Consider the following 13298-nt stretch of genomic DNA (forward strand, 5'->3'; position numbering starts at 1 on the left):
AACTCATTTAAATGTGATGCTAAAAGGACCGAGACATTTTACTGTCACAAAAAACTGTTTCCAAATACAAGGGCAAAAAGTAACAACCTTTGCCTTAATGAATACTACTTTCTTGTAGTTTACTTTTTAACTAAATCTCCTTTTTTAGAAGAGTTAATTGTTTTAACGCTTTAAGAGAGAAAAATGCAACTAGATTGGAGAAGTTATCAACATCAGGAGCTTAAGTCCTTTGGGATATGGATTAAGGTCTGAAGGGTTCATTTTTGTTGAGGGATTTTTGCAAAGAATTTATAGTTATAGAAAATAAGAAATTTATTTTCTGTAAGAAAATATTAATTTAGCAAAATATTGCAATACTTTATTTGGCGATAGTTGTATCAATTTAAAATACGGTCAAGGTGATTTTTGATTATTTATTTAAAGGTAAACATGAACTTTTGTTTTTCACTTTAATATTTCCTAAATTACAAAAAAAGCATCAAGAATTTGTTTGGGTGAAAGTAACTTGTTTATGAGACACAGTTGTAGTTCCTAGTATTCTGATCATTAAATAACATGTAATTTACATTTTTTGAGAAAAAATGTATCGATGTTCAGATAATTCTTAAGTCATGATTAAAAAAAAATAGTGAGATAAATCGGGATACATATCATGACATGTGTATTCTGATACGTATTGTATTGCCAGACTCTTGCCGATACACACCCCTAGTGGAAGATGAAAAATGAGTCGAGGTGTAAATCTTTTCACCTCTTTCTGGACATCAAAGAACCAAGTTAGAAACCATATTAGTTGTTAGTGACTTGTTTTGGACAACTGTGTACATTAAAGCCTTTCAAATTAGTAGGTCAAAATATAAAACATTTTATTAAAAAAATATATATTTTTATATTTTGTGTTTTTGTCAACCCAGAATTTTAGCAGCTGATCCTTGAAAATGGTTTGAATGATTGGATTAAGTCACAGAAGTAGAAACTTTTCCTGTGTGTTCATTTCAATTAACTATTTTAAATATATTTTGCATTGAAAAAGTTTATCAAAAAGTAGAGCCAAAGATATGTATTGGGAAACTGATGAGGTCATTTAAAATGATTGATGGCATCAAAATTATCTGGATTGCTCGCAACGTACTATTAAATCCAAGATTATACTTATGCTACCGTCACAAATACAACCACGTGATGGGGATGCATCTGCAGAATCTTTGCCGCCCACTTTTTTTGAAAACTGTGTGGAATGGTCGTAAATGTAGATGGTGGTAGTCAGATGACCCTCGGGTGGGTAGAAATCGACACCCACCGTCCAGATACATTTACACAACATCCAGTCAGCAGTGCTGCTGGCCAGCGAGTCCAGCTGCCACCGACCCTCTGTCGCCCAATTTTGTAATGGTATAAGCCTCACCCGCCTGTCACTGGAATGCCACCACATAACCTTGAAATGTGCCCAGGTGGATATCATCCTATTATCAAGGATTTAATGACTTGAATCTGTGTTGGTAAAGTTTAAATACCTGATCAGAAGTTAAGAACTGCATAATGATAACTTACATGAAGAAAATGGAAAATTAAAGTTAAGTTAAACTAAGCAGGGTGGGATTATATAAGTTCACTTCCTCCCGCTCCATTTTAATCAATCTACTGAACTTCTAACATTTTTAATAGCTAATAGTTTCATTGTATCATAAACTGCATGCAAAAGATCAAGTATCTTTATGTTTAGGAGTAATAACGTATTCATCGGTCTATGTGGATGAATGTGTATTTTCCAATCATTTTAAGACTAAATATATTTTCTTTTATATATATTTATAAAGATATAAACTTGGTTGTCTTGTTTTTGCATTATTCTTGCTTTGATTACTTGAAATAAACAATTTCCAATCTAACTGATTCCAACTTTAAGATCCTAAAATTTTACGTCCAGTTGACATAATTTTTTTTTACCTTTTCTTAAAACTTCCATGGTAACCGAGCAACATGTAATAATGCAGGCTATCGGCTGAATTTGCTGAAAAACTTGCATTTTGATCACTGCATGGGGGCATTTTGACATATGTGACTGTAGCCTTTATTTACTATGATCTTAAATAGAAAAAAAAAAAGCTGAGGAATATTCTCTTATATAAAAGTCAGACATAAAAGAGTTAAAAGTGTAAATATGGGGTGTTTAAAGTTGAAATCTAGACTGTAAAGTAGTTAAAATAGCAGAGTTTGCAACAAAAACTGAGTTTTTTTTATCACTTAGTTGATTTCTTCCAATATTATTTATGTTATGGCTCTTTATTAATTAATTTCTGTCATTGTTCAATGTTGAACCTCAGTGTTTTCTAGATGGTTTCCTTAAATGCAATACATTTGCAGACACGTCTCCTGGTTCCCGACTGTAAGCAGCATCGATAAATAACTTGAAATTATTAGAGAATAAATTTTGTCCCTTTTAGGGACAGCCAGATTTCAATGAATATAGATGAGAGTTTAGGACAGAATTCAAGCAGCATGACATCAGTCATGTGCATGCGATTCTGCATTCCTGGACATAAAATCTTCTGTCATGGGCTTACAAGAGGAAATGACAGATGTGGTCTCATTGGGTATTAGCCTTGGACTGGCTTGACAGTTGAAAGATTGTCAGAGCAATTACCATTGAAGATAACAAAGCCATCCATGACTAACTGCCTCTTTGTAGCCACCTGTTACTGTCTGGCAGCAACTTCACTGCAGCAATATGTTTGTGTATTTCCATAACCTCTCTCTCCCACATGGTTTCAGGCAACTTGTTCTTGCTTCATTGTTCGCCCTGACACAACATCATTTTTTCCGTGAAATAACAATAATCTGGTAGATTTATCAACCGACACAAGAGAGTTTCTGCATAATTATGGTCAGAGAGCACACATCTGCACAGCAGGAGGGCACAAACACCTCTGTTCAAATGTATGTTTTAACTACAGCACATTTCAAAGGTTAATTCTGTCCAAACCCTTCTGGGACGAGAGAACATCATTATCCCAGAACTCCATGCAGGGAAATTGAAAGAGAAAGTTTATTAAAAGTAGGACAAGTCTAATTAAATCAACATAACTTTAACTTCCACCTTATTTAAATTCTTTCACTTCTTTCTAGACATTTTTTTAATAAATACCATATTATTTTTAGCTCATTAATAAAGGTGGTAAAGAAGACCTTTTCTAAAACTGAGAGAATTACCCTCCTCAATTAGCAAAGTAGCACTTACAGATGCACAAAATGTGCAGAAATAGAAAATAACTTTTCCTAATCTGCCCAATAGTTGCAAAAGTGCAGCATGAAAAAAAGGTAGCCCTATGATTAATAATACAGAGGAATTTATAGACAGGAAATCCTCAATTTCCACACTTTAACTCTGTCAAAGTCATAGGAATTTGCATCTACTTCAGGGGAAAGTGGTTTATAATAATTGGGAATCTGACTTTCCGATGACTTTCAGGCTTTTTTGCTGCTTACAGGAACTCTACAAATGCAGAATTAATAGACAAGTGTCTGGTTGGGTTACAGAATGAAAAGTCTTTATGTTACAGTACAGACAATGGAGATGGCTTGGAGGAGAGAGTAAAGGATGGTTTTCATTTTGAGGTCTACTCTGGCAAGCCGCTATCTTTCTTTGCCCTGTGGCCCCCTCTCCTTCAACCGGGGACAGACATTGTCTTTACACACGCTGTGAGTGGTCAGCAGGCTGCTTTTTACCTTATACACCCTTAAGCCGTTTTTAGGGGTCAGACCCTCTAAGAGCTCAGCAGAGGAAGAACGTGCTTTTGCAGAGGTTAGCTCAGCCCCACACGGAGTAACACATTATAAGGATTATGTCCTTCTTTCTTTTTGGACCATTTTATTAAGAAAACAGATAAAAACACTTTTTATTGGATTAAAAAATATAGGAAATCGTTTTAACCTGCTTGTCTTTTTTTGCACATTCTGGTCATTTTGTCATAGGAGAACCATGACTTTCACCGGGATTCCACCAGATGTCTTCTTCTGCTCATCTGTTTAATTATTCAGCTGCAACCTGGGATCTCTCCAGGTTGACAATACCTGCGGCGGAGCACTCCCCAGGCAGCCATCTCACAGGCAGAGCCCAAACTTCAGTCACAAACCTGCTCTTCTGCTGGGCTAATAAATGGCTGTGCACGCACACACTGACTTCCCATTCCGGACAGGTTTTGGGTGTGAAACTAGAGTCTGACTCAGGAGCAATATCACTGCTAATTACATTCTGTGACAGCTCAGGGTGAGCAGGTTTTTTGGGGGGTTTGTTTTTTGAACCTGAGGGGAAACACACACATGGATTGGATGTGGCTTTTCTAATCCTGGAGACCTGCACTCATTCAGCTGTGAATTTAAAGCAATTTTCCTTCGTCTCTTCGTTCCATCTGAAAACACATAAGCTGCAAATACCTTTGAAGACACACCGACACTATCCATGTAGTGCAGAGATAACTGACAAAGCTGTGGAGTTCTACACCATATGAACATAATCAGAAATACATCCGTCAGCTGACACATACTATGAATCTGAAATGATAACAAAAACAGGTCAAAATGAAAAAGAATTCAAATGTGAATGCATGGATTCTGATAAAAAGGGACAAAAAAGTCAGGTTGAACAGCTGGGATGATAGAATCATAACAGTAAAACACAAATAAAGTGTTTTATTGATTGTAATAAAGGATGCTTGCGATGTAAGAGGAGAGGATCTTTGCTTTAGGGGTTGTTTTTTTCATTTCTGGAAACCATTTTCTCTCTGTTTTAGCTTCTTCCTTTTAGCTGTTGGTTTCAATTTCAATCAACTCAGTTTCCTGTTTGATATCAGCATGCTTTCAGTCGCTCCATGTTAGATCACATTTTGTTCTCGTCGTTTTCGTCATGTGGAGTTTTTCATTTTTAATTTCAGTTATATTGCATTTTTAAGTCACTCTCTGCTTTTTCTGATGAAATAATTATCAATTATTTTCCAATAAACTATTTGGATGAAGTAGGATTTTGGAGTTGAAGCTAACCACATCACAGTTCCCAAGAAGACGAACATTTACTCTAAATGTGGAGCTAGTTATAAAGTGTTGATAAAGCTTTAGTGCTAAAAATCTATTAAAACCAAACTAACTCTAAAAAAATCAAGACTGGGACAACAGTTGAACTGTATGTAGTTTTTCAAAGGACTGAATTATTTTATTACCCAGAATAAAATGAAGCCAAGTTACACTGTAAAAACAGGCCCCTTTCAAATAAATCAGAAATTCTTACATTTTTAAAACTTTTCCTTAGATAAAAGGCTCTTAACAAGACTTGTGTTTTCAAGAAAACAGTCTAGTCACTAAGACACATTTATTTTTCTATTAAATGTTTTCTTGATCTGATTAAATTTCTTACAAAATAGAAGATAATACATTTTTTATTGAACTCCTTTTAATACTTCCTTAGAAATTAGTTTTTACAGTGTATACTTATTATATTCTTTGCACATGGATCAAAGTTAGCATTAGGTTTAAATAAATTCAACAGAACTTAAATTACCTTCCAAAAGATCCACGTCTAGAAAGGTATCGAGTATAAGAGGTCAATCCGATTGGTCAAATGTGAAGCTGCTATTAGATTGTTTTGGCATTTGTAAATACTTAAGGTAACTATTTCTTGCAATTTTTCGATATGTGTATTGCACAGGCTAATATTGCAATGACAATAAATTTATGATGGATTGTGTAGGTCTAGTACCAGCTATTTAAACTAGTTTTAAATGCTTTTGGCTCCAGAATCCCACAAAGACGTGTTTTATATTGGAGCACCAAGAAATGACAAAAACATGTCAGTCTGCAGAAAAACTTTTGAAAAAAAATCATAAAGCAAAGTCATATAATCTACAATTATACTGGCACATCGTGGTTCAGCTGATAATCGTTTTGAAATTGAAGCCCGGCATGTGGGATGGTTATTATTTTGATCAGTGAATGAGTTCTTCTGAAAAATATAGTATATATGTGCATCTGCTTGTGGACCATCAAGATAAGAGAAGATATAAAGTGAAGGCAATCTCGCAACAGGAGAGACGTTTTATGAGAAAATAATGTGCTCCCATATCAGTATCGACAATGAAACTCAAAGAATTAGGTCAGAAAATTACTGGAAAATTGAATATTGACGAAAATCTAGTATGTGCACTTCTATAATAATTGCTTCCCAGTTTGTGGTTCCCTTTGTATGACACATACTTGAATTTTTTTCTAAATCTAAAGTCGATTGCATATATTTTTGAGGTTTATAAACATCCTTGAAGCAGAAAGACACACTGTCATCCAGACAGACAGCATTGCCTCAGCCAGACTATGAAACGTCCTCCCCATTGTACAACGGAGAATAGTCCAAACCTAAACCGGTCTACACAAATGACAAAAACTGACAGCCAGCTGCTTGTGTTTCCTTTCAGTTGTGACTGCCAGAAAATGAAAGACCAACAAAATATGCAACAGTGTTGAGGATTTTCATAGTGGAGCAGCCCACTGTGTCTAAAATTTCCTGCAATGTGAGGTAAAATACCTCAACACTCACACGGCTTTTAGAAATACTTGTAGAGAGTGACAAATGTACGTTGATGTTTTTCTTTCATGCAATGAGATGATAACCTCCACTTACAGCTGTGCAACCACACAGCCCCCTGTGTTGCTATGCAATTATGGATTAGAAACTAAAATAAACACAATTATTGGAGGATTTATTTCAAAGTTCACCCTTTGGAACACCCTCTCTTCATCCACATTTAATGAAGTCGAGGTGCACCAGTTGGGATAATTCCTCTGTTGCCCTGTTTGTCCTTTTCCATCTTCTGCTGCTTCAATTTCAGTTTCACAGGTGCTTCAACAATTCTCTATATTCAGAAGCTCAAACCCACCAGTCCTTCAGCTTAAACTGCAGGGTATAAAGTTCACATCTGAAGTCAGACTTTTGACTCACTCCAGAACCAACTCTTAAATTCTGCTCTTTTGTTCACAGGATCAATAATTTAGATTTCTACAGGCCTTCTGTCTTCAGGACCTTCCAGCCTACAACAATAAAACCATCACTAAAATCCTTTGTCCCTAATAAATTCAATTTTTTCATGAGTTATTTATCATGTTTAGAGACAGAATCGAATGCATTTAATATCATAGATTCTTTCAATGAATTTTGAGCTATTAAGCTTTCAAACATGCATTCTAGTGAGTACTTGAAGATAGGTCAATTTGGATTTTTCCAGCCTGTAATGGCTTCATTCATAAAAGCCTCAAAAACAAACCGATCTGCTTAGAGTTGGCATCTTCTTGCCTCAGATCCGTGACCCTCAGAGCAGATAAGACGCCTCATTCACAAACTTGAGCCGACCTGTAAGATAACAGCTAAGAGCTCACCCCGCAGGTCACTCTGCAAATTGATATTTTTATCTTTCTCAGAGAGCTCTTTCATTAATATTGTATGCTCTTACACAATGCAAACTAGCTGAACTCAGATTTTGCTGCCTAACAGGGTAAAACAAAAGGATGTTTCAGCTGGGAAAATACAGTCACAGTGTTTGGCTCAGAGGGAATCCAAGACTGAATTAAAGAATTAACAGTAAAGCTTCTGCAACATGCATTTAAGTGACCACTTCCAATGAAAGTCTATGTAAATGCTTATCAATTTCAAACACCTGAATATTTCCCACATATTTGAATACATGAACCTTTAATTTCACTGAGTGACCCAAATGATATAACGTCACATTAAAAAATAATGTTTTATGCCTATTTAAAACATTCACAAAAAGTGTCTCAATGATGCAATTTCAGCCAAAGGAGTAAAAATAGATCATAGAATGTCCAAACTTTGACCTTTCCTTTTCTTTAAGTAGAATAATACTAATGTTTTAGTTCATTTTTGTGTTACATCCCTTTCTTTATTAGAACTTCTTTTTCAAGATAAGATTGGACATTGATTTATGAACATTTTTTAAGACCGAGCTGATTATTTAATGAGGGTGTCCTAGTTTCTTCACACTTAGATTTGGTATTAAAGTAGTGTTCTTTTTAAACATGACCAGGTAGGAGAAATGAATAAATTCAGTTTGTCCTCGGCTGGAATCGGCATCAAATCTTTCATTAATTGGAAAAGAACTGTGAAAGAAAATGTCTGGAGCAAGATTTGTGGGATTTTGCACCACTTTGACTTTACTCATTAAGCCTCATCTCACTCTAGGTGGTGGACAAGCGGTATAAAAACAGTAAAATAAACAATAACCTTTCTGGTGCTGGTCCAGTGTAAATACCACCATATTTATGAAACTGTGCATAGCGCGTTCTTGCATTACACGCTCGGTGTGAATCTACCTTAAGTGGTGGACATGTGCTAGTGTCGGGTAGTGAGAGTGTGAAAAGCCATGGGCTAAATGTGCGTTCTCCAACATGCCTGGTGTGAACATAGAATAACAACAGCTCAGTTGGATATTAGAACAACACACTCAAATAAATAACATTGGCAACACAACTTTAAGTGTTTGCTCAAGCAGCTTTTCTCTTCACACATCAAGCAGCCATGCCACATTCCTAATCGTCCCAATAATTACATTATAGGCTTCTTTTCAGCTGCAGGGATGGCTTCCCAAAGACACCAGATGAAGAAAACATGCCACAAGTGCTCATTCCACAACAGGGAATTGCAACCAGGGAGCCTCTCCTGTTTCCAGTTAATGAATTGCTCTGGGCAGACCGGCCTTGCAGAGAACAAGTCCAGCTATGGGCTAGAGCAGAATGCAGAGATTTTATTCAATGCCCCTCTGAACAATCTAGCACCAACGGAATCACAGGGGACCTCAAAACAGCCTCAACCAGCAGGAGATGGACATAAAAAACGACCTCACGCCAGTGAAATCACCAATGCGGTTTGATAAAGTTTCATGGTCAAGCTATCAGGTGTGAAGCCACATGCAGAGGGAGGGGGAGGCTTTGTCAGCTGCTGTCAGTTTGAACAGCAGGCCTGTAGTGAATGATCCAAATAAAAGTGTTGCTGAAAGTACCTGTTTTCTTCACCTGTTATTTTATATTTTAAATGACTCATATTTTCTTTCTTAAATGTTTATATTTCTGAAGCAGCCTCATCGCCTTCCAGTAGATACTGTGGAATTAGTTAAAAGATTAAAGGGTTTAAAATCTAACTTTACGTCAATACTCTAACATTTCTGTGGTTTTCATCACTTTTTGTTCAGAAAATCAAAACTAAAAGGAGTCTTTGCAGCCTGGAGCCCCACTCCCCCCAAAGCTATTCTTCAATCCTGAGCGCGCCTGCTCAGCTGAGATAAAGAAACGACATATTTTACAATCCGGTTGGATTCACATTTACTATTTCACTCATAATTAAAACATGATGCGGCAAAACCACATAGACAATTCATTAAACTTTCATCCGAGCTGCTTAAATATTAAATAATGAAGCCATTCATTAGCTCCACTTAAGAGGTAGGGTGAAGAATGTGAAACACCAAGGGGACCGCTACTAACCCCAACCCACTGAACTGAATTCACAGGAATTTGTGCAGTCAGACAGATGTAAGAAAAGAGGCTACTTATGTGAGAAGAGCCATCTTATCGCTCAGGCAGAGTGCAGCCCCCTCACCCCGAGCCTGAAAGATCGTACGGCTCCCTGACCCACCTGAGAGCAAAACTAATCACAGCCATGCTATCACAGTGAGATGCGCTTGTTTTGATAAGCGTCCACCAGCTTGTTGTGTGTGTGTGTGTATGTGTGTGAGTTGGGGAGGGGGCTTCTACAATATTGGCAGTGGGTTATGAAAATGCCTGTAGGGCTTCACGGCACGAGTAAGCTGTAATCTCACAGCGCTCAGACTTGCTAAATCAATTACACAGTTAGGTGGACCCTGCGTTATAATACCCTCCATTTCTATGTCTCTCTATTGAATAAATGCACGACTCCAGATAAGTGCGGCTGGGGATCGTCCAGATCGTGATCAGACTGCAGTGATCTCCGTAAAAGAGGAGCCTTTGAATCTTGAAATGTAAAACAGACATCATTTTACACCCGTAGTGCAAGCAGTGGTGCCTTCCTCCGTTTCTATTTCCAACTATGTCCAGGAGCAACTTCTGTGTTTTGAAAGAAATGAATGACAGATAGGAAAGCAGCGCGTCAACTGTGCCTGGAGGCATCCCGGTTTATGGTTTGAAAGTCTGAGGGTTGGGGTGGTGGGAGAGGGGTGCTACTACTGTGTGCCTAAAGGCATGGAACCCCACTGGAGCCTCCAGCTGTAACACATGGATACAAATTCATAAAGGATTTGAGTCTGAGACTCCAACACACATATTTTAACCAAAAGTGTACAATTTAAATCAATTTTTTAAAAAAAGAAAAATACATTTTAAAGACTCACTCTGATCAAATTAGTGTTTTTTGGGGTGTTTTTACATGTTCTGGTGTCATTTCTTTCTGACTAAAGAGGACACATGGAAAGAAAATTTAGCTTAAATTTATATTGAAGGTATTTCTTTGTTGAAATCATTGTGGATCAGGAGCAGACGAAAAAATGTCAGTTGAAAAACCACATGAACACATTAATCTAAACCACCTAAAAATGTTAAAATTCAAATGAGAGCCATTTAGATTGCATCTTAAAAATTCATATAAAATATGAATCTTCAACAATTGCAAAACAAAGTGCTGAGTCTAATGAGCATGGATTTCATCCCATTGGGTCACGGTTTGGAAGAAATTGACAATAATATCGTTCACCTATGGTTTGTAAATGTATCGACAGTCCCTTAGAGATCCTGCTGGACATCTGGGTGGAATGTCGAGTATCCAACCTAAAACTAACTTCTTCACTGCAGTTACTCTAATGTTAGGCTGGGATCATGAGTGGGAGAAAGAGTGTAAAGACAGGGATGATGGGAAATGAGGGCAGGCTTACTCTCCACCAACTGTCCCACAACTTAGAAGTGAATTTCTAATGCAGCTCTGCAGAAACTATGTACAACACAGTTTTTTTATTATTATTATTATTATTATTGCCACACTTTTAAAATAAATCAAAAGATTACTTGGATTGTAATTGAGTAAAATCCAAAAATGACCGTTGAAGTCATCGACCTTAAAGCAACCCCATTGGATTTTATCATGCAAAGAGGAAACCAATAAGCACAAAACAAGACATTTGCCCTTCTGTTACCTCATTGAAATTAATGACACAAATTGGAATTTTTGGGAACATCAATACTGTTTTACAAAAAAAAATCTCTCCCATATGATGCTTCCGCATAGCCAGAAGGTAAATTAACACTGATAATCAGTACATGAGACAGCTGTGAAGACCATGGAAGCTGGAATTAACAGCATCTCCCACGTGAAACAATAATTCAAACTGCTAAGCCTGTCAGTCTGCAGAGGAATGCTGATCCTCTCCAGCAGCTCTCTGGAGCTGACAAGAAGGTGTCCCGATGCCCCACCCAATGCAACCGGCGGCTCCCCGGGTCTCAGTGGGATTGTTCAAGTGAATCTTCGAGGGGTTCGTTTCTAACAGAGAGCCACGCCAACGTCCCTGCGCCAATCTAGTGTCTTTATCGGAACCTAAAGCGGTGACAGAGGTTGACGGATGACGCGCCGCCTCGGGGGGGGGGGAAATCACTCGTGTCCGCCAATTAACTCTCGGACGGTCCACATCCCCCGTGGTGCACAAAGTGGATGTGACACGCGCAAAAAGCACCACACGGTGTTACAATCAGCCTGGCGGTGAATGAAAGAAGCGCCAAGACGCAAATGTGAGCCAAACAAAAACGCGTAAAAGCGCAAAATGGATGAATTTGAGTTTTTTATCTTTTATTTTAAAGAATGTTACCCTTTCAAATGTGTCGATTTATTCATTTTTCTGCTATCTAAGATAGTTTTTTGGTCAATTTTGTCCCAAAAAATTGACTCTGCAGTGGTAATTAAATGTGATTTGCAATTGAAACAAAAATCAAAGCTTTCACTCGTTAAAACGTTCAATTAAATGTAACTTCACATTTTTTCATCTTCATCTTAAAGCGCATTTTCCTGTGTTTGCGCGGATTTTACCAAACACTGGCGCAGACAGCATCACCCGCGCCCGCGTGCACTCACCTGCAGGACACTGTGATTTCCACTTTGGTCGCCGGAATGCTGCCACTGTTGGGGTCAAAGTCACCGACTGTGGCCGTGGCTTCGACTTTTTCCATAACGTCTCCCTCCATGGCTGCGGGGAACCCGGTCCAGCTCCACTGGTCGAGTCAGCCCTTCAGAACCCAATGAGCAGAGGGCGGAGAACCGGAGCGCGGCACGCGGTCCAGACAAAGCTTCCAGATGCTACAGCAACAGCATGTAAAGTTTAATTAAAGGCTGCAGCGGAGAGATGAGGGACTTCACCCGATCAGGCGCGCGCGTCAGGACGCATCAGCGCCTGCGCTGCTGGTTTTCGGGCAAAGAGTGAGCTTCTGCTACATCTGAGCCAGAAGAGCTTTGAAAAGTGAACGCAGTGAACTCCACCCCTCCTGTCCGCATTCTCCAACTGTACACAACTGTGACTGACTTCCGATGTAGTTTCAGGCTATTGATCTATGGTGGACGGATCGTTATTTTAGACCAAATTAGTCTGAAGAGCATCTGACAGAAAAGAAGAGCTTAAAGGGCATGACAAGCCGGAAGGAGTGTGCAGTGTTCCTCATAATTTGTGAAGCTTTTTTCATATTCAACCTTTAAGCCTGCAAAAGTGCCAAATTATGAGGAACTATTTCTCCTTTAATAGTTTTCATCGACACGCGCCCATCTGACTCCAATTAACGCCAATTTTGAGTGTTCAAATAAAATCCTTAGATCACAGGCAACGGACTGATTTATTTTTAGTCTGTATAAAAAAAATACACCAGAGCCTGCAGATGCTAGCCTTCTAATTAACTGAGATGAAGCCTGGTGCGCTTTCAGCACCTGGACAGCTCCTCAAAGGCTCCCTTTTTGGAAGGAGCCATATTGCCAAAAAGATCAATATTCATTTTGATAATAGTATTATTTATAATTTCGTGTTAATCTCGGAGTCTGAGTTGTCACTTCATTTTAACTTCCATCTTGAACAGCCTGTCAAAAGCATTACTATTGATGTTTGTGTGCGCGTGCAGGAAAGACATCTTTTGGCAACTATAGTTGTAGGAATTCTCGTGGGAGCCACAGAACAACTCTCTGTCTTCATGTAATGTCGTCACTCCTCGCTGAAACCCAGCACACATTCATCTCCAACCACCGA

The 13298-nt window shown here is 38.2% G+C and overlaps 1 protein-coding gene across 2 annotated transcripts in view; it reads right to left on the bottom strand.

Moving 5' to 3' along the window:
- The window catches only part of cpne5a (copine Va), a 91431-nt gene extending 78842 nt beyond the window's left edge, over nucleotides 1–12589 (bottom strand). For both annotated transcript variants that reach the window (XM_024292939.2, XM_024292937.2), the window contains exon 1: nucleotides 12146–12589. In XM_024292939.2, coding sequence (XP_024148707.1) covers nucleotides 12146–12255 — 110 coding nt within the window. In that variant the 5' untranslated portion in view covers nucleotides 12256–12589. The remainder of the gene's footprint in view (nucleotides 1–12145) is intronic.
- Nucleotides 12590–13298: the final 709 nt, after the last annotated feature.

Source organism: Oryzias melastigma, linkage group LG7, assembly GCF_002922805.2.
Source record: "Oryzias melastigma strain HK-1 linkage group LG7, ASM292280v2, whole genome shotgun sequence".
Taxonomy (NCBI): Eukaryota; Metazoa; Chordata; class Actinopteri; order Beloniformes; family Adrianichthyidae; genus Oryzias; species Oryzias melastigma.